This window comes from Triticum urartu, chromosome 2, assembly GCF_003073215.2.
Source record: "Triticum urartu cultivar G1812 chromosome 2, Tu2.1, whole genome shotgun sequence".
Classification (NCBI taxonomy): Eukaryota; Viridiplantae; Streptophyta; class Magnoliopsida; order Poales; family Poaceae; genus Triticum; species Triticum urartu.
The window spans coordinates 728,540,823-728,561,976 of record NC_053023.1 but is presented as its reverse complement, the minus strand read 5'-3'; the positions used below and the strand labels follow the sequence as shown (position 1 = coordinate 728,561,976).

Sequence of the window (21,154 nt, the reverse complement as noted above, 5' to 3'; positions counted from 1 at the left end):
GCAAATACCAAGCCCGACATTTACTTAACAAACCATTTCTCGAAAGCAGCCCTCCATATAATGTGGAGCATGGATGAGAACCAACTGGGGAGTGTATTTTGCTAATAATAACAAAAATACATGTATTGGAATAGTCATAATAATAAGCAAAATGTGTCTACACTAAAAATAGAACATCCAGCTGTTCAACCATATACATGCTGCTAAAACAGAATATAATGGTCAGAATATGCTGCCAGTGTATAAAGAATAACTGTGTTTGCTAATCACATTCAGCATAGCATCTCATAATGGTCAGGGTACAGGGTTCAGGATTACAGCAGAATTTCAAAGCGACGTACCATGAAGGCATGAACCGACATGCTGTACTATGACCCATACGGCCCACATTTCCTGTTTCAAACAATGCCTTATACCCTAAAAGAAGGCGCCTTTTGAAGAGGAAAATGGTTAATTATAATTCAGGGGGCACATTGCTGCCACCTGAATTAATACATGTGTACCATCTCAGTTCTTCCTGCTGCATTATGATGCAGTTGCACAGCTCAGAGAAAACATGGACTTTCTATCAGCCTTGTTACCAGTACAGCAATTCAAAGTTCCAGACCCATTGACTAACCGAGGAAGCTAGGATGCAAAAAATTCATCAAGAGGGAACAACTGCGTAAGTAGTGATCCACACATGATCAGGTGGTCTTCCATTAGTGCAGTTCACAAAATATGGAATCCGTTTATGAAAATAGAGAATTTTACAAAAAGGAAAACAATGGAACTAAACATTTAACGCCCCTCTTCCATTGTCATAGTCATGCCATTAAGAGACATTTCCAGGTCATAGTCATGCCTTTGGTCTTCAACTTCATACTTCCGTTGCCTAAAATATACAGGCTCCTTCGGAGTAGGAAGCGGGGCTGTTTCATTTTCTAACATGAACACGGTGGATGACATGAGTGGACGAGCACTTGGATCGTCTTGAACACACAAGAGACTTAACTGAATACACCGCAGAACTTCATGAAGTGGACAGATCTCCGTAATGGACGAGTCCACCAATTCCCTTGCATTTCCATCTTTCCATAAGCTCCATGCCTAAACCAATGAAATCCTCAATTTATTGAAGTGTTTCAGTTGCAAAAAATTTAGAGCATAGTAGTTAACTTACATAAGCTACAAGGCTTGGAAAATCCTTTGTGAGATGGGATGAGCTGATCTTTAACCCGCTTACAATCTCCAACAGTAGAACACCAAAGCTATACGTGTCAGACTTGACAGAAAAGGAACCTTCCATTGCATATTCAGGAGACATGTAACGGCTGTTCGAATCATTCCAAAAAAATTGAATTAACTAAGTTGAAGAAAATTACAATGTTAAGCCTTACCTAGTGCACATATTACTTACTATGTCCCGACAACACGGATAGTGTTCACTTGTTGCTCATTTCCTCCAAAGATCCTTGCCATACCAAAATCTGATATTTTAGGGTTCATTTCCGCATCTAACAAGACATTGCTTGCTTTGAGATCTCTATGGATTATTGTTAGCCCTGAATCTTGATGAAGATAAAGAAGCCCTCTTGCTATCCCTTTAATTACCTTAAACCGGGTCGGCCAATCAAGCACAAAATTTCTTGTGGCATCTTGCAAGAGAAGTGCAAAATTCAAAGCATTAACAACCATCACAAATTCAGTGATTCTAAGAATGTTTTGGGAGACTTGACCATGAGAGCAGAACATACCAAAAAGGAAGGCATCTAAGCTTTTGTTAGGTAAGCATTCATATATCAACAACTTCTCATCTTCGTGAGTGCAGTAACCAAGAAGCCTAACTAAGCTTCTATGCTGCAATTTGGCAATCAGAACTACTTCATTTCTGAACTCATCGGCTCCTTGCCCAGAATTCTTACTAAGCCTTTTGACAGCAACTTCATTGACACCTTCTAACCGTCCCTGCACAACACATCATTCTTCAATTGAACAAAAGATGGGAACTTTTTTTTATCGATGATGATCAGGTTAAACTTTTTACCTTGTAAACTTTTCCGAAGCCACCTCTCCCGAGCATGTTGCAGTCTGAGAAATTGTCAGTTGCAATAACAACATCTTCAAAGCAAATATATGGAAGTTCTATACTTTCGTTCTCAAGTTCGTTAGATTTAGAATTTTTTGAGTGTTGTCGTGTATATTTATTCTTAATTTTCTTGATCCGTCGTTTGCCTGACAGAAATAGCTTCATATCAATATTGTATCTTATGAATAACTCACGGAAATTGTATACTGAAAAAGTGAAGCAAATATTGTTTTTACCTCTTGACTTGCATATCCAAAAAACAAGGCTGACGCATGTGAGTATCAGAATACCAGTAGCAATTACTGGGAGTGCAATCTTCAATACATTACTCTCTTTGGCAACTGCAGAAAGCCAGAAATTTAGGAAGACAATGATGCTTTCAAAATCTAACATGCATTTTTTCGAAGTGTAATATAGTCCAGCAAGAGAATGATGCTTTCAAAATTCTACACGCATTTCTTGTGATGTTGTGTTTGACGTGATTGTGTCATCCTAAACCACATCTAGCATTCAACATAAAAAGGATAAGTCATGCCCTACAATCAATAAGCGCATAAGGGAAGATGTATACCTGTTGAACTGGCTAGACGGAGGTACAGGTTCTCGCCATCACGAAACTTTCCTGTGTCGACAAGCTCCCCCAACCAAATCAAGCACCTTGACACGTCATCAGACGTGCTGCCATTTTGCAGGTTAGCATAAGCATACGCAGTGCAATTGCAATTACGGCTGCACTCTGCTCTGCATTGGTCGATGCCTCTGTTCCTGACATATACGAACTTATCGGGTATCTTCATACCTCTGAAGGTCAAGAAATTATCGCCACCACCACATTTCAGATCCTCCTTTATCCGACACCCTCTGGAGAAGTTAACACCATCGGGCACAAACCCACTGAGGCAGTTGCATTTCGGAACTGTTTCAGTGGCATCACAGTAGCCAAATGGTCCGCAATAGGCGTATTGGTCACAGCTAGGACTTGGCTGCTCTGTGAAAACCTCCCATGACGACGAGTTGCTGTTCCATGCCAGAAACCTAAACACGCCCGTGTAGTGCAGCACCATTCGCATGCTTGGTGAGTCGTCGGAGACGGGGAATGTCATGTATAACTTATCCCCTCTGTAGACAATTCTTAGGGTCATGATGAAGCCAGTGCTACCTTGATACGAGGCAGTGACCAATTCACCATTCCACGCAGATCTGCGCCAATACGGTCTTGTCCCATTCCAGATGACAACCTGGAGGTCCGAACTAGGGTCACCGCCCATGGAGTAGTCGCTGGTGGCTGGGTCATCAGGGCCCCTCCAAGCAACAAGGCGAGTGTAGAGATCATCATTTGCACTCAGTGGTAAAGGCATGCCGGGGAGGATGGTGTCGGTTGGGTGATGGAAGCTCTGCCATATGTCTGTGCCGTTTGGCATCCGGATGACCAAGTTTCCGGAGTCAAGCAGTATAGCAGCGGTTCCGGTGGTTCCGGATGTGAAGTTGCACATGGTTGTCCAAAGAGCGCGGCCTTGGGAGTCAGACAAGACGAGGTCGGAGTTGTTGGTCAGAACCAGCTTCCCAGGAGAAGCTTTTGTGATCGGGTTGTCGCGGTTAGCGACCCACACATATGTGCGCTCAGGGATGTTGTTGTACCATATGCCGGCATACGAGTCGTTTGTTGAGTTCTTTGGGGAGAAGAAGCCGAGAGCAAAGACACCATTGTCCGAGACGAGCTTGTCGCCGGCGGCGAGCGGCTTTGCGGGAGTAAGGTGGTCGTCGGATTTGCAGAGACAAATGAAAGACAGGAGGACAACAACTTGGAGGGGAGCCATACCTATTCAGCCTTCTCCCGCATATGCCTGATGTCTGTGCTGTGAGGATCAAAGGAAGGTTTTTTTTTCAGAGGGAGCAGCCAAGAAGATGCTTAGGGATCGATTGCTTGATCGGAGCCTCGGTCTTCTGTGTGGAGGGAAACGCTGCTCTGACTTCTGTGTGGTTTTTGTTGAAATTAGCTCATCAGTCAATCACATTTGCAGGAGTCTCGGATGACCACACAATGCAAGGTGCAATAGTGAGTATTACAGTATTATTCAGCATTGGCTGCTGGTCTCCGTGTGGAGTTCACACAAAGAAATATCTTCTACGTAGTAGGCTACAGATTTTTCGCTGTGTTGCGTACAGCAGGCAAACTTGTTCTTGGCGGCATACAACTGTACAAGTAGTAGTCTTACTGAAGAACAGGAAAGGGGGTAATGGTAGGAAATGGGTTACCTTCAGGTGGAGCTCCGGCGGGGTAGCTCGTGGTGACGGTGGCGGCCGACGCCGACGGCGTAGGGGAGTGTGGCGCACCAACCCGAGCGACTAGTATACCGGCGGTAAGCGTGGCGGGCCCATCGCTGCCGGCGACGGCGCGCAGCCGAAGGGCCAAGGGAAATCAGCGGGGGATGGCCACGACAGCGCGATGGAGTGCCGGACTGGTTCGCCGGGGAGGCACAGGTAAGGCTGAGAAGATAAAGGCGGCGGTGGCGTCATTAGCTGGCTTTGAAACCGCCGGCGGCAGCAGAAGCAGTGGCCACAGCGGGGGGCAGGATGGTGGGCGTCAACAGCTGCCAGAATGGGCCGGTCCAGCGGGGAACAAAGCCTTCAGAGCTTTTTTTTTTCCTTCTTCTTCCGTTTTTTTCTTCACATTCTCTGCTTTTGTTTTTCGCTTTATTTTGTTTACTTTTGCTTATATTTCGAAATATTCTATCTACATATTATAGAAATCACTTCATATACAGAAATTGAAAAGTGTTGATCATGCATTTAGACAATGTTAAACATGTACTCCCTCTGATGCAAAAAAAAAGTGTTGCGCCTTTAGTTTAAATCTGAATTAATGTTGAAGCCACGACACCTTTTTGGATCGGAGGGAGTATAGAAAATGTTTCGGATGTATACAACAAAATGTATAATTTTTATACCCATGGAAGGGCCGTCATCTCGCTTCCTTTCCCCTTATCCTTCTTCTTGTCCTTCTTGACGGGCGCGACGACGCGGTTGAGCTCCTCGGTGAGGTACAGGACCATGGTGGCCACGTCCATGGTCACCGTGACCTTCACCTCATCCTTGCTGGCTTCCAGCATCACATCCTTCACTCCTGGAGAAGAATGAAACACACACAGAGGCGTCAGTTTCAACCGAGAATACAAAATTAGGCTCCGTTTGGTTCATAGGAATATAAAACATAGGAACAAGAGAAAATGTAGGAACCAAGAAAAGAAAATGTAGGAAGCAAAAAGGAAAGTACCAGCCTAAATAAGTACAATGGGGGGGGGGGGCATGGCCCCTGTCCACTAATTATTTTTCACATGCTAATAATCATGATATACGATCCAAGCTTTTAAGGATGCGTTCGTTCGTAGGTTTCCTGCAGGATTTTTGTAGGAACACCGTTCCTCTGGAATTCTTTAGTTTTTCACTTTATTTTGTTTATTAGTTTTGCTTATATTTCGAAATATTCTAAATATATCTATTATAGAAATCACTTCACACAGAAATTGAAAAGTGTTGATCATGGATTAAAAATATATTAGAAATGTATTCCCTCCGATAAAAAAAGAGTGTTGTGCCTTTAGTTTAAATTTGAATTAAAGATGAACTAAAGACATGATACTTTTTTTGGAATCGGAGGGAGTATAGAAAAATGTTTGTGATGTATACAAGAAATGTACAATGCGACATCAAAATATGTATATGAAAAAATGTTAATCATGTATTTAAAAATGTTAAACGTGTATAAAACATATTCCTGGTGTACATAGAAAATGGAAAAAAATGCGTATGGAAAAAAGTATATATATATATATATGAAAAAATATTAGTAATGTATTTATAAACATGTATAAAAAAATTGTTGTGCTTTATAAAAAATTGTACAATCTGTATGAAAAAAGTAGACATAAAGAATATATGTTTTAAAAAAATGTTAATCCTGTATTTAAAAAATGTTTAAAATTTATATAAAAATGTTGCTGATGTATAAAAAAAATCTACAATATATATCGAAAAATTAGGAACAAAAAATACATGTTAAATGTTAATCATGTATTTATATTTTTTCCTGATGTGTAAAATAAATGTTAATCATGTATTTATATTTTTTTTCCTCGTCTGAACCATGCTGCGGGGCGCTTCAGACGAGGGGAGCTACCATAGTTCCCGCGAGCAGGATATGTGCGGGTAAAGCACGACTAACTTCCCATGGGCTGACCGACTTCTGTTGCTCCGCTCGATGAGATCCCATGCTTCCTATCTGGGCCTAGGGCCTGCCTCTTCTCTGCTTAGTTCCAACTGCATTATGCAGTTCTGCTATAAAAAAGTGCATTATCCAGTAGCAATTTGCATTTTCCAAAAAAAAAACTACTTCAACTTGCATATAGTACATGAGCCGAAGGCATGGATCGTAGGATATAGCACAATCATGCATAACCCCATTTCACTTTTCTACTCCCTCCATGCCAAATTATAGTGCATTTAATTTTTTTTCTTGAAAGTCAAACTTTATAAACTTTGATCAAGTTTGTAAAAAAAAATCAGTAGTTACAAATACCAATAAATTCATCATTTTTGCTACCGACACGTCAGGCAAATTGGTTGAACAAAACCACCACAACCATTTCCAGACAATTACACCCAAAGGCCATAAGCCCCCGCGCATTCATACGTTATAGTGATGACCACATACAGATTGACGTCGTAGCTATAAAGATACCATGGAAAAAATGGAATAGATGATCAGTTAAAACACACTCATTTCGGCAATTCCAAATTGCCCAAAGAGTGGCATGAACTCCCATGCGGATTCAGTGGCGGAGCCAGCTCGGCCGGCGAGCCGGGGCAAAGTACACATGGCTGCTGTCTATCAGTTGTTTGCCCTTTAGTATGATGATTAGCTCTCCATTTACTGCTATTATTCAAACTAGAGTGCATGGCTGAACCCGGGCAGCTGCCCCGGGTAGCCGCCAGAAAAAATGATTTCACTCATTTGCTACACTGAAATAGATTGATTGAAATGAGTGGATTAAAACATTGAAATCTAAACATCTTGAAATGTAACCAAGATTGGTCTTTGTTCTAAAGGTCTTGGCGTGAGCAGTTCAAATATATAAAAAGTTTCACTAACGGAACTTTACTGTAAAAGATTCAAGGCCTCTTTTGGTTCATAGGATAGGATTATCATAGGAATAGGAATCTTGTAGGAAATGAGATGACATGTATCTCAAATCCTATGAGTAGGAATAGGAAACAAGATGTCATTTGGTTGATACCAAAGGAATTTTTCCATTGAGTCTAGGCTCTTTTTTATTTTCCTATGAAATGTAGAGGATAGGAACCAATTCTATGTAGGAATAGGAATCCATTCCTATGAACCAAAGGACTCTAAAGAAAAAAATTCTATAAGAATCCTATCCTCTAGAATTCCTATGAAATTCCTTTAAATTAAAGGAGGCTTTGACTTGTCTACATTTTATAAGAAAAACAAATTTGATGGATTACTTTGGGAGAGAGGGGGGGGGGGGGGGGGGGGAGTAGAGACTCATGCATGCAATTCTGCTGTCACTGACCAAAAGTGGTGGGGCTTGGGCTAGAAATACCAACCTAGTAAAAGAAATGGAATATGCATGGAGGTTTGGATATTGGATGAGTTGGTATAATATTACCGGTTCGAGATTCACCACTAGTTGCGGCACCGTTGGAAGCCTCTTTGCACAACGGCCCATCCAGCGACCATACCACCACCATCTCCTACTACTCATGCCCACCACCGGTTTTTGAGGATATGATTTCTAGGGAAAGGGAATGTGAGTCTAAGGCTGCTGGTAATAAGAGTATCATATCTAGTATAGACTTGGTAAGGCCACGGAGCAATTTTGATGAGGTGGCATAAAATTAAAAAGAAATGTATGTTTTTGATCCCTTAAGTTTTTCAAAAATATAGACTTGGTCCCTCAAGATTTTTTGGTATACATTTAGTCCTTCAAGTCTCAGAACCGGGTAAGTCAAACCAGATTTTGACCACTTTTACGGGGTTTGACCGAATTTGACCAAATGAACACACTAGTAGAAAAATGCCCATTTGTCCCGGTTTCAGAGGGCCTTTAGTCCCGGTTCTGGAACCGGAACTAAAGGGTCGGTACTAAAGCCCCCCCTTTAGTCCCGGTTTTGTTACGAACGAGGACTAAAGGCCCTTCATGTGGCCGCTGTCTGGAGCTCCACCTTTAGTCCGGTTGGTAACACCAACCGGGACTAAAGGAAATTTTATGGGTTTTTTTTCATTTTTTTAAATATTTTTTTCCTGATTTTCAAATTTCTGAATTATTTTACAATTTAATCTCTAATCACCTCTCATCACTGCTCAACTTAACCTCTAATCTTTAATCACCCCTCATCACTGCTCAATTTAACCTCTAATCTCTAATCACCCCTCATCATTTCAAATTATCTAACTTCCCGGCCGGTCACCCATCCTCTCACCACTCCAGCCTGAGCACGCTTAACTTTCGGGTTCTATTCCCCCTTGTTTCCAACTCTGCACTTGTTGTTTTTCTAACAATAGTAAGATGTCAATCCTATTAACCCTCAGGAGTTTTGCTTGAACATGAAGTCACACGTTTCACTGTCTGAGTTTGAAACTATTATTCTAAAAAACAACAATTATTTAGTAACACTAATATTTTCTTGAATAAATAGTTTGACCATTGGTTGACCATAGTTTGACCACAGTTTGACCAGATTTGACCAAAATTCAAAAACCTGAAATAATTATTTAGTAACACTAATATTCTTGAATAATTATTTAGTAACACTAATACTTCTTGAATAAGTAGTTTGATCCAACTTTGACCAGATTTAACTAAAATTCCAAAAAACTGAAACTTGAGCATAACTTTTTTTCCTTTTAGAATTTGAGGATTCTAAAATTGTGCAAAACGGCCTATGGCGGTCAAAATTGGATGCATATTTTCGTGCTGAACATTTTAATATATTATAAGTTTTTTTTCGACATCATATGCAAAAGTTATAGCCGTTTTTCATAACACTTTTTTGCAAAACATGTCCAAATCTAAGTTTTTAAATTTTCCTAACTAGTAGATGTAGTAATATAACTACATCTCGAAGGATTTTATTTTTTGAAGTTTTTATCATTTTCTTTTGTTTTTTTCAAAACTGAAATGGCGATACACAGGGGGGGGGGGTAGAGTTTGAGACACGAACCCCTTTAGTCCCGGTTTGACACACACGAACTGGGACTAAAGGGCATCACACCCTTTAGTACTGGTTCGTATCTCAAACCGGGACTAAAGGTCTCATTTGAACCGGGACTAATGCCTTTAGCCGCTCGAACCGGGACTAATGCTCACATTAGTCCCGGTTCGTGATGCAGCCGGGACTAATGTGTATATTGAGCTGTGACCAAAGCCCTGTTTTCTACTAGTGACAGTAAATTAAAAAAGAAAACTGGATTATTTTGGCATGCATTGTGCTTACATGCGCAAGCTGCGTGCTAATTTTCGTGGTCTTGCGCATGTTGGATGCAAAAAAGCAGATAATTTTTTGTTTTTCTAAATTTTATTGGAAATATGCCCGGACGTCACGAGGAGTTCCGTAATGGTCCGGAGGTAAAGAATTATATATAGGAAGTGCTGTTTCGGCCATCGGAACAAGTTTCGGGGTCACCGGTATTGTACCGGGACCACCGGAAGGGTCCCGGGGGTCCACCGGGTGGGGCCACCTGCCCCGGGGGGCCACATGGGCTGTAGGGCGTGCGCCTTGGCCTACATGGGCCAAGGGCACCAGCCCCAAGGGGCCCATGCGCCTAGGGTTTTCACAGAGGAAGAGTCCCACAAGTGGAAGGCACCCCCTAGGTGCCTTGGGGGGGAGGGAAACCTCCCTTGGCCGCCGCCCCCTAGGAGATTGGATCTCCTAGGGCCGGCGCCCCCCCTAGGCCCTCCTATATATAGTGGGGGAAGGAAGGGCTTTTTCATCCACGCCTTTGGTTGCCTCCTTCTCCCTCTCCAACACCTCCTCCTCCTCCATAGTGCTTGGCGAAGCCCTGACGGAGTACTGCAGCTCCATCACCACCACGCCGTCGTGCTGCTGCTGGAGCCATCTTCCTCAACCTCTCCTCTCCCCTTGCTGGATCAAGAAGGAGGAGACGTTACGCTGACCGTACGTGTGTTGAACGCGGAGGTGCCGTCCGTTCGGCGCTAGGATCTCCGGTGATTTGGATCACGTCGTGTACGACTACCTCATCCCCGTTCTTTGAACGCTTCCGCTCGCGATCTACAAAGGTATGTAGATGCATCCGATCACTCGTTGCTAGATGAACTCATAGATGGATCTTGGTGAAACCGTAGGAAAATTTTTGTTTTCTGCAACGTTCCCCAACAAATTTACTGTTCATCGGTCAAACTCGGTCAAAATCTGGGCGGTCAAATCCGGTTAAACTGGTCAAAATCTGGTTTTGGACTAAACTTAGGTTTTGAGACTTGAAGCACCAAATCTGTACCAAAAATCATGAGGGACCAAGTCTATACTTTTGGGGACTTGAGGGACAAATATCATACTTTTCTCAAAATTAAATGAAGAAAAAGATGGTTAAGTATCATATCACGATACTATATTGTAATAAATATTATACTACTATATATCTTGCATGGCAATAAATAAGGTCATCTAAGGTACTATTCTATGATACTATGCATTATTGAGTTAATATCATACGCTAGTATCATATGCATGATACTAACTTATGATACTACCTACTATGGGCAGCCTAAAGTTAGGAGTATAGTGTAAATTCGACTTGAAAGTTGATTGTTAGTTATGTGGTGGGAATTAGTAATGATAATTTCGGAAGTTCCATCGTGCATGAATTAATAGGGGCAACATGAGAATCCTCCTCTTTAATTCTCATTCCTCTGCTATGTTGCCCCCCAAACAATGGATTGTATATCTCCTTGCTCTCAAACTTCCATTCTCCACTACTAGCCGTTGTTGCTGGTGCTCTAGAGTTGGTTCCATCGTATCCGGTGGGGGCTGCTACATGCTCTGGGAGAAATACCTTATCTGACTTGGTGTCATGCCAACCACAGTGACGCAATTCTGGCGCCGTGTTTCTAGGCGTGGACGTGGAGCTATATCCCTAATTCCTTGGCTAGATTCGATGAGCTGAGAGCCTGAGATGCGTGCTCCTGGAGAAATGCCCGCTCTAGTCTCCTTTCGAGCGACCATGACGTCGCTGTCCTAAGTTGTAAACCTCCATGGAGGCATATGGCCCGGGAGATGCACCTCCCATCGGCAGTGGTGTCGAGCGAAAGATGTATGATAGTGGTGTCAGACGTCGTTCGGGAACTCCTGCCCTTGCCTATGGTGTATTGTTTGGGGCCGGTGGCCATGCCAAGATTTATCAGGAACATGCACTTGTGCTGGAGGCGTGGGATCGTCGGAGCGTCTTCAATGTGTGATTTTGGAAGTGCCATCTCCACTCGTCAGTATTCTCGATTGGCATCACACATGCATCGATCAACGGATGTTCTTGGCACCCCGGATAGCTCTGGGAGGCATTCACTCCGCGTGGCTTGTGAAGGGTGTTCAATCAGCGTGAGAATGTCCAAGTGCAGACCGTGCTCGCTTGCACCATCTTTATTTCCTCACCTGCTCCGGCATGGATCACCGTTGCTCTTTTTTCCTTTTCCTCTTTTACTCCGGCCATCCATGATTTTGCTTTTTGCATGTGTGATCCTTTGTGTTGTTGATTGACTGTATACATTCTAATCATATAGAAGTCGGGTGTATGCTTATTGTGTCTGTATCACCTATCCACCTTCATTAATGCTAACGAAAGACGTCCTTTACAAAAAATAAAAACTCCCCTCGCCAAACACGCAGTGAATTGAAAAATGCTGAGAAGTGGGAGCTGACATAGAGATGCTGAGATGGAATGTGGGCAGGATCCATTTGGATATACATATGTGCGCTGCAGGTGTATGTCGTCTGCCCTATTTTCTACTGTATTTTATCGAGTGGGCTGCAAGTGGAAGGGCGTGCATGGTACTGGTTGTGCGTTTTATATCTGCCCTATTTTCTATGATCTCCCTCTCACACGCCAGCATTCCAGCGCCGCTCTCTTCTTCCAATCGCTAGCTGCTTGCAGCTCTTCCTTTCACTCCACCGCGGTGGCTCTTCTTTGCCATTTTTTAGCATGCCGACCTTGGCTTCCATGGCGATGCCAGAAGAAGGGCCGGTTCCTTTCGCGGACGCCCTTGTTGCTGTAGGCACAAACCCCGTCTCCTCGCCGCAGGAGGTCCTTGAGGAAGAGCATGCGGACCTTGTGTCCACCCTGCCGAGCGCGCTGGAGGCCAACGGTGTCAAGAAACTCCGTCTTTACCAGGGCTTCTGGCTACGGGATATCCACGTACCGGCGGCCATCGCGCTCCAGCGGCGATTCGAGCCTCGCCCCGACGACGTCATTGTGGCCAGCTTGCCCAAGTGTGGCACCACGTGGCTCAACGCCCTGACCTTCGCGACGATGGCACGCAGGGCATACCCACCCGCCGGCGCCGACCACCCGCTCCGCCGGCTGAACCCGCACCAGTGCGTGCCTTTCCTGGAGGGCCTCTTCCAGGGCGGCCGGGAGGCGGAGCTCGAGGCGCTCCCGTCCCGGCGCCTCATGAACACGCACATGCCGCTCCCGATGGTGCCGTCGGCCGTGCCCGGCTGCCGGGTCGTCTACGTATGCAGGGACCCCAAGGACATGGCCGTCTCGGCGTGGCATTTCCTCCGCCGCCTGCAGACGGACCTGGCGTTCAGCGTCGTCTTCGAGTCCGTCTGCGACGGCGCGGTGGCGTTCGGCCCGGTCTGGGACCACGTCCTCGGCTACTGGCGCGCGAGCAGGGCGATGCCGGACAAGGTGCTCTTCCTGCGGTACGAGGAGCTGCTCCGCGACCCGGCCGAGAACGTGCGAAAGCTGGCGAGGTTCCTCGGAATGCCATTCTCCGCAGCGGAGGACGCGGCCGGCACCGTCGACAGCATCGTCCAACTCTGCAGCTTCGGGCACCTCAAGGGCCTGGACGCCAACAAAACTGGGCATTTGGATCCCCTCCTCCCCGTCCCGCGTGATGCGCTCTTCAGGAATGGGGCGTCCGGCGATTGGGTGAACCACATGACGCCGGAAATGGCGAGTCGGCTGGACAAGATCGTAGCTGACAAAATGCGCGGGACAGGGCTCACTTTTCAGTGACATTTTACCCATTCACGCATTACTTTTCTGGTCGTTTTCCCGTCAATATATCCAATAAATCCCTGCAATGTATTGCCAGCATTTTCTTTTAAATCAGTATCAGTAGTCCATCCAATTTTTTAGTCCACATATTAGGTTTGTCTTTAGTCAAACCTTTCAAAGTTGGACAAGTTTATAAAAAAAATGAACATTCACAGTACCAATCAATACCATGTCCGTCATGAAATATAATTACATATTGCATTTATTTTATGTTGTAGATGTTGATCATTTTAATATAAATTTGATCAAACTTCACTAAGTTTGACTTAAGACCAACCAAATATGTGGAGTAAAAAAGATGGAAAGAGTAGTTTGGTGAACTAGTTGGTGCATGCAACTTAATATCTAGTATGGCACAACATGTAGCACATCTTCTAAAAGCATCTACAACCATGTATACATAATTCAAGTCTCTATACGCCTACGGACACGCCTGTGGACAGTGACTAGACGGATATCAAAACTTGGCATTTACAGCCCCGATCCCTATTTTGAAAATACCAAATTCATACAAACACACACAGTGATCATTTTGGACAAACATAGCTTTGGTTGCGAAGTGATTGAAGCTGCAGAAGCTCAAAACCTGATTGACAACCCCACTCTTCTCCTTCTCTTCGGTGAAGTGATGTTTGTTGACGATGACTTTGGCAAAGAGCGGTCGAAGGAAACAACATTGGATACAACGGTACGCGATGCCACCTGACTTGGAAAGAAAGCGACCTGTGGTGATGAAAGTGAGCAGTTACACGTAGCGTTTTCCAGAAACCTAATTCACCCTTTTCCGATGCAAGATCACAAAGGCAAGAGGTTCTAAAGACTTGCTCTCCTGCTTGCAGGTGGACACGCAAGCGTTCCTGATGGGGACATGTTGGCGCCAGAAACAACTAATTAACTCATTTGGAATTCAAATAAATACATTCCTATTAATTCACTACGTAAAATTTGGCATATGAAAATAAAAATATAGGTCATAAGACAAGAAATTTTGCAGTTTATGTGTATTTTACACTATGTTTTTACGTTTGTAATTTTACATAACATAAAATATTTTTTACGACAATTATATATTTTCTTACGGTCGCTTTTTGTGTTGGAAATAAGACAAAAACTTACGGAACGTAAAATTACGGTGCATTGATGGTAAAATAGAGGGGGGGGGGGGTGAAGAATAACTATTCCTCACCCAGGGTGACGAATAGCGCGACTACACTGACTAGATTTCCAACTTCGAAACAATTTAAAACGACAAAAAGAATTGTGCTCTTGCAAGGCACATTTTTTTTTCAGAAGACCATTCACATGCTTGCTGCTGACCCGCCTCCTTCGCACCGGCACCAACCCGGCCAGGCGAGTGGGTGTGTGTTTTTCTCTTCCTCTCCTCGTACCCACCACTTATTGAAGTGCGGAGACTCTACTATAGAGTATATGTCGGTCACGGTGTCACATTCCACCTCCACGTCTGATGTGGGACTAAATATTGCACCTCCACCTCGGTGCCATACATGAGTGTTTTGATTTATTTGGAATATGAGAGTTATTCACATGAGCGAAGCCCACTAATTCTAACAGTCGGTACTGATTTGTTGCAAGTAGTTGGAGTAATGCCTTTCTTTGTTTTCTCTTCCTCTTCTTTTCATAATTTTTGGTTGTGTGTGTGCTTGGACTAGGCCATGACATTGTATTGGTGTATATTGGTGTGCAGAGTCTGCGTGCAATTGGCAACATCCTGATATCAATATTTTTGCAAAATAAATAAATCTTAATACTAGTATATTGCTCTTTATAAAAAAACACAAACTGATCTTTCTCACAACTAACTTTTCACAATGGCCATGTCGTCATAAACATGATTATTTAATTTTATTGCAGTGTACATAGACTTCATGATACATCAATACAATATTATAGGCACTCCGATCCCACTGATAGATGCAAGACAAGAATGCATCTCAGAACTCTAGACCAGTTCCTTTGAACTTTTCCTCCACGAGGCGATCCATTTTTTCTCCCATTTCATTGCTCATATGGTTCACCCAGTCCCCAACCTTCCCTTTTATAAATAGTGAGGAGTGCTTGATGAAAATCTTACCTCCACGTTCCGCACCTCCATACGCCTTACAATTGGCCACAGGGCCGGACCAGCAGTCAGATGTTCTGCAGCCTGACATTCACTCGGAAGGCAATAAACCACTCGGAAGACAACTCTCTACTCAACCGGTTTATTTCACTTAGAGTACATGTCATCACTCGGTCAGAGAATACCAGAAGGCTCCCCAGGATTGCAACGATCGGGATGTGCATCCACCCTCATCAAGTGTAATTATTGCGCTTGTTACCAGTAACATGCGCCCTTAAACCCTCCCGTTAATCCTTGGTAATGGTGGCATTCATGAGGACCTGATGAACTCTGTATAAGCTACCCCTCTGCTCTATAACAAGGGTTTGCATCCTTTGTAAACCATACACTCAATCAATAGCTTCAGAACATCGAGATGTAGGGTTGTTACCTCTATCGTGAAGGGCCTAAACTCATAAATCCGAGTGTAACAACTGCGCCGTAGCTGGGCTCTGCCCTCCAATCCGTACCTGTATACCTTACTGTCAAACTTACACCCATGACATCAGGAACATGCACTTGCGCTGGAAGTGTGGGATCGTCAGAGCATCTTCAGTGTGTGATTTTAGGAGTGCCATCTCCACTCGTCAATATTCTTGACTAGCATCACACGTGCACCGATGGATGTTCTTGGCTCCCCGGACGGCTCTTAGCGGCATTCACTCCGCGTGGCTTGTGCAGGGCATTCACTCCGCGTGACAATGTCCAGGCGCAGATCATGCTCTCTTGCATCATCTTGGTTTCTTCCCTCGCTCCCGCATGGATCACTGTTGCTCTTTTTTCCTTTTACTTTTTTACTCTGGCCATCCATGATTTTGCCTTTTGCAGGTGTGATCCTTTGTGTGTTTTTTTGAAAAAGGAGGTTAAGACCCTCCGGTCTCTGCATTAATCGATGCATGCATCCATCTTTATTACTTATTCAACAAAGGTCTCACAAGAACATACATCAAGCCACCCAAAGCCACCACTCACACCTACAAACACGATAATGTGGAGTGCTCCCACTCCCCATATCTAAAATTAGTGTCGTCGTCGGTCCATCCACATAACGTATTGGAACCAACAGCCGGTGCAACGGACCTAAAGCGTACACCACATGCACACATTTTAGAAGCCGCCATCATCATCAAACCGCTAACCCATCTTCAGGAGAGAGATCCGCATTATTCTTGCCAGTCCGGCCATCCGTCGACGCCACCACGGCGCCCAACGGCACCCCCTCCCTACGCTCGTCCATCCAGACGCGAAGACTCTGGAAGATCTGTCATGCGTAGCACCTGCCGAACAGGCATGAAAAAGTGTAGCACCTGTTGGCCAGACATGACTTGATGTCACCACCGAAGCTCCGTGCAAGACGAAGACGCTCCACCTCCTGCCTCTGTCTTCCAGCGCTGCTCCACAATCCGATCTGGAAAATCAGATCCTAGGGTTTCCCCCGGAGCAGCACGAGTGGGTCGACAATAGTTACAGGACGATGCCCTCATCAAGGTGATGGCGCAGAATGCCGCCATCGTCCGCCGTCGGCTCGGTTTTCACCGGCAACTATGTTTCCCCGACTCGCAGCTGGGACTAGATGACAGATCTGGAGATCCGATCACCCAGCCTCATGCCGACCACCTCCGACGTAGGAGATGACCAACACAGCCATAATCCTCGTGATGCGATGTAGACCCGGAGTGCCACTGCGAGCCATCGACGAAGCCGACGAGATGCAGCAGTTCGAGGATGAAACAACAGCTGGCCGCCTAGACCCAAAGGTCCCAGATCGAGCCGGGGATGCGCCCCGGCCACCGCTGCCGTCATCTCCTACATATCTCGCAGGCTGCAGCAGACCCCCCCCCCCCCCCCTCGACGCACCCCGGCCGCCGCTGCTCGCCATCCTCGTCGCAAGGAGGTCTAGGTCAGGCCACCGCCGCCTCAGATCTCAGGATGCCAGAAGAGGTCTGTCGCCGCCGCGTCACAGAGCCTTCGCCCGGCGATATTGCTGGCGGCTGCGGAGGGAGAGGAGTTGTGTGGAGGATGAGGGGAGGTTGGGTGGTGGCCACCCGGTGTGGCCCGGCAGCGGCCGCACAGTGTCGGGAGCGGAAAGAGGGGTCGAGCTTTATATTAGGGGAGAATTTCACTTCCCCAACCCTATAAAATGGGTGAAATTTTCACTTCCCGACCTCTGCACCAACTGAGGATGCATACGGCCATTTTAGTATGAGTATCAAGATAAACATGGTCCTCGAAATTATTTGATGAGTACCAAGATATTTCTAGATGCGTGGTTTCACCACATCAAGTTTGATCCTCAATAAACGGGTGAAAACCCCTGTGATCCTTTTGTGTGTGTTAGTTGACTGTATGCATCCTAATCATATAGAAGTCTGGTGTATGCTTATTGTATTTGTATCGCCTATTCACCTTAATGAATGCTAATGAAAAACGTCCTTTAACAAAAATAAAAATTCCCCTCGCCAAACACGCACTGAATTGAAAAATGCTGAGAAGTGGGAGTGGACATAGAGATGCTGAGAGATGGACAGATGACGGATCCATTTGGATTGGATATACATATGTGCGCGGCAGGCGTATGTCGTCTACCCTATTTTCTACTACTATTTATCAAGTGGGCTGCAAGTGGAGGGGCGTGCATTGGTACTGGATGTGCGTTTCTATATCTGCCCTATTTTCTGTAATATCTCTCTCCCAATCGCTGCCTGCAGCTCTTCCATTCAACGAATTTTCCCTTCCTGCGCCCCTCCACCACAGTGGCTCTTCTTTGCCCTACGGGAGATTTTGTGACGTATAGGTAAGCAGAAGAAGAGTATGCCCGGCCGCCGCATAGCGCAGCACAACACACAACAGACGCAGGCAACTTCAAAGCGGCATGATGAGTTCCATTTTGTTACAATGCAGATAGATTTCATATACATCAATAATATAGGCATGCCGACAAAACCAAGGATCCAACGGCATGGAGGGCACTCGATCGCCCAGAGGCTACCAGGAGGAAACGCTCTGCTTGGGTCGCACGTGCGGCGCAGCCCGACCGTGGCCAAGCTCGCCCATCGCGTGCGACGCAACATGCGAGAGCACACATGCAACGCAAGCATGACGCAAACCCTCTGCAGCACTGGCGGAGCTATGTGTTAGGAAAATGGGCCATGGCCCGCCCAACACATAGCAAATACAATGTAGGATTGAAAGTAAACTGGGCCATGTTGGTAAAAATAGTTGCTCTCTCTTTGTATCGGCCCGCACAACTTTGCTTGCGTAGCTCCGCCACTGCTCTGCAGTAGGTGGCCCTGGGCGCACGGTGTGTGGCATGGACTCACGCAGGATAAATGGCCGGTATGTGGCGTGCGTCATGATCGGACGGATGCGCGTACGGTAGGCCGAAGCCAGCACTACTCGTGCGTAGAATGGATGGCATGGAGGACTCTCACCCGCGAAAGCTCCCAGGAAGACGGGTACTCCAGCATCCTTTATAAAAGTAATTTGAAATATGTTAAATATTCACAATTCAAACAGTTGCTACTGATTTGTTCCAAGCAGTTGGAGTACGGAATATGGACTTTCTTTCTTTCCTCTTCCTCTTGTTGTTATTCTTTTTGGTTGTGTGCATCCTCATTGTCTCAATTAGGTCGTGATATTGAATTGTTGTAGAGGCTGTGTGTAATTGGTAACATCCTGAGATTAATATTATTGCAACTTTTTCATCATACTAGTATATTGCGCTTTTAAAAAAACAAACAGCAAACGGATCATTACCGCAACTAACTTTTCAGAATGGCCAGGTCACCATAAACATGATGATTATTTAATTTTATTACAGTGCACATGGACTTCATAATACATCAACATTGTAGGCACTCTCCCAGCAAGCAAGACAAGAATACATCTCACAACTCTAGACCAGATCCTTTGAACTTCTCCTCCACGAGGCGATCCATTTTTTCTCCCATTTCTTCGCTCATATGGTTCACCCAGTCCCCAACCTTCCCTTTCCTAAACAGTGAGGAGTGCTGGATGAAAATCTTACCTCCTGCACGCTCCGCACCTCCTGTTTTGTTAACGTCTAGCTTGCGAAGTGATTCGAAGCTGCAGAAGCTCACAACCTGATCGACGACCCCACTCTTCTCCTCCTCCTCCGTGAAGGGCACGTCCAGGAAGCTTGCGAGCTTCCTAACGACCGTGAGCGGATCGGACACAATCTCTTCATACTTGAGAAACATCACCTCTTGCGGCCTCGCCAAGCTTTCTTTCCAGTACTGGAGATAATGGTCCCAGAAGGGCCCGAACGGGGAGAACCCTTGGCAGAACATGCTGAATGCAACGTCGAGGGCGATAGGAGCCCCTTTGCCCATCTTGTTGTCGAAGTGCCACCTTGACACGAAGGCGTCTTTGGGCTCGCGGCAGAGGTACACGACCCTGCAGCCGACGGTGGAGACGGCCGGCGGGAGCAGCGAGAGAGGCAGGTGGGTGGCGAGCAGCCTCGGCGAAGGGAGCGTCTCGAGGAAGTCGAGGTCTCCGCCCACGGCTCCGATGAAGGGCACGACCCGCTGTGGGTTGGTCGTGAGCAGAGGGCTGTCGGTGAGGTCGCAGCGGGAGCGGGTGGAGATGGTGAAGGCGAGGGCCTTGAGCCAGGTGGTGCCGCTCTTGGGGTGGGTGGCGAGGATGATGTCGTCGCGCCGGGGCTTGAAGTTGTCTCTCACCAGCATGAATCTTCTCAGCATGTGTGATCTCAGCCAGCAGTTGTTGTAGAGGGTGAGTGGCGTCGACCATCCTTCCCTTGTGGGAAGTGTAGCTATGAGAGCTTCGGACTCATTAGTAGAGCTCTCTTTGATCTCAGACTCAACTTGTGCCATACTGAGAGTGAGAGGTGGAAGAGTGTGTGGGTCGACCTTAGGTAAGGGATTTGGGGTGTGTTATATAGACGTAACCATGACTGGTAGCAGATGTTATGAGCGAAGCGAGGGGACAGGGATGTGCTAGCTAACCCTACCTACTGCCATCAATCAATCATCCTCATCTCCAGCTTCATACCTTTGCTCGCCATCATCCACCAACAAAGCAACAGGTCCAGGTCCAACAACTACCACCACCTTTGCAGATTCAAACAAAATGAAACTTGTCCAATCCGCAAACCTCGGCGTGCTGATCCCTCACCCGGAGAGTTGGTCACTGGGGTTCATTTCTCTTGTTGGCCATAGGCCATAGCATCACTCCATTCAGAGCAAAACCTTCTCTTCTTTTTGTTTTTCTTACGCTGGTTTTCATCTACTACTAGTACTTTTCAAATTCCCAACAGACTACATGAAATTTTGGAGGTTAACCCTGGCTCATACTCCCTCCTTTTTAAAATGTAGCACGCACTACATTCTAGACATTTAAAATTGCACTGATCGATGTTCCCACATCTCGCACAATAATCTAGAGTATGGGACGCACCACGTATTAATTACCCTGTCGTACTGTGGCAACATAAAACAATTCTGCTTATATCATCTCAATAATGGAGTATATAAGATGAAAGTCGATTCTCATACAACCCTTCATGACTTGTACAAATCTGCATTTTGAAAATAATAATAAATCATAGTTTTTTAAGAATAATCAAGAGTTGTTAACACATTATGGCAGAAAAATATTGCAAATGCCATTTTTTTAA

At 45.4% G+C, this 21,154-nt stretch overlaps 3 protein-coding genes across 3 annotated transcripts; 1 reads left to right on the top strand and 2 right to left on the bottom strand.

The window, feature by feature from the left end:
* Window positions 1-578: 578 nt before the first annotated feature.
* Window positions 579-4,247, bottom strand: LOC125540208 (G-type lectin S-receptor-like serine/threonine-protein kinase B120). The gene is made up of 7 exons (XM_048703786.1): window positions 2,640-4,247; window positions 2,305-2,409; window positions 2,027-2,214; window positions 1,737-1,947; window positions 1,400-1,637; window positions 1,163-1,313; window positions 579-1,089 (listed from the first exon to the last, which is right to left on the bottom strand). The coding sequence occupies exons 1-7, from the start codon at window positions 3,883-3,885 to the stop codon at window positions 781-783; spliced, it is 2,448 nt and encodes an 815-aa protein (XP_048559743.1). The 5' UTR covers window positions 3,886-4,247; the 3' UTR covers window positions 579-780.
* A 7,963-nt stretch (window positions 4,248-12,210) lies between these two features.
* LOC125540212 (cytosolic sulfotransferase 5-like) lies at window positions 12,211-13,415 on the top strand. The gene has a single exon (XM_048703790.1). It carries the CDS (start codon window positions 12,300-12,302, stop codon window positions 13,335-13,337), a length of 1,038 nt encoding a protein of 345 aa, XP_048559747.1. The 5' UTR covers window positions 12,211-12,299; the 3' UTR covers window positions 13,338-13,415.
* Window positions 13,416-19,287: 5,872 nt separating this feature from the next.
* Window positions 19,288-20,399, bottom strand: LOC125540205 (cytosolic sulfotransferase 15-like). The gene has a single exon (XM_048703781.1). It carries the CDS (start codon window positions 20,349-20,351, stop codon window positions 19,386-19,388), a length of 966 nt encoding a protein of 321 aa, XP_048559738.1. The 5' UTR covers window positions 20,352-20,399; the 3' UTR covers window positions 19,288-19,385.
* Between the last annotated feature and the right edge of the window lie 755 nt (window positions 20,400-21,154).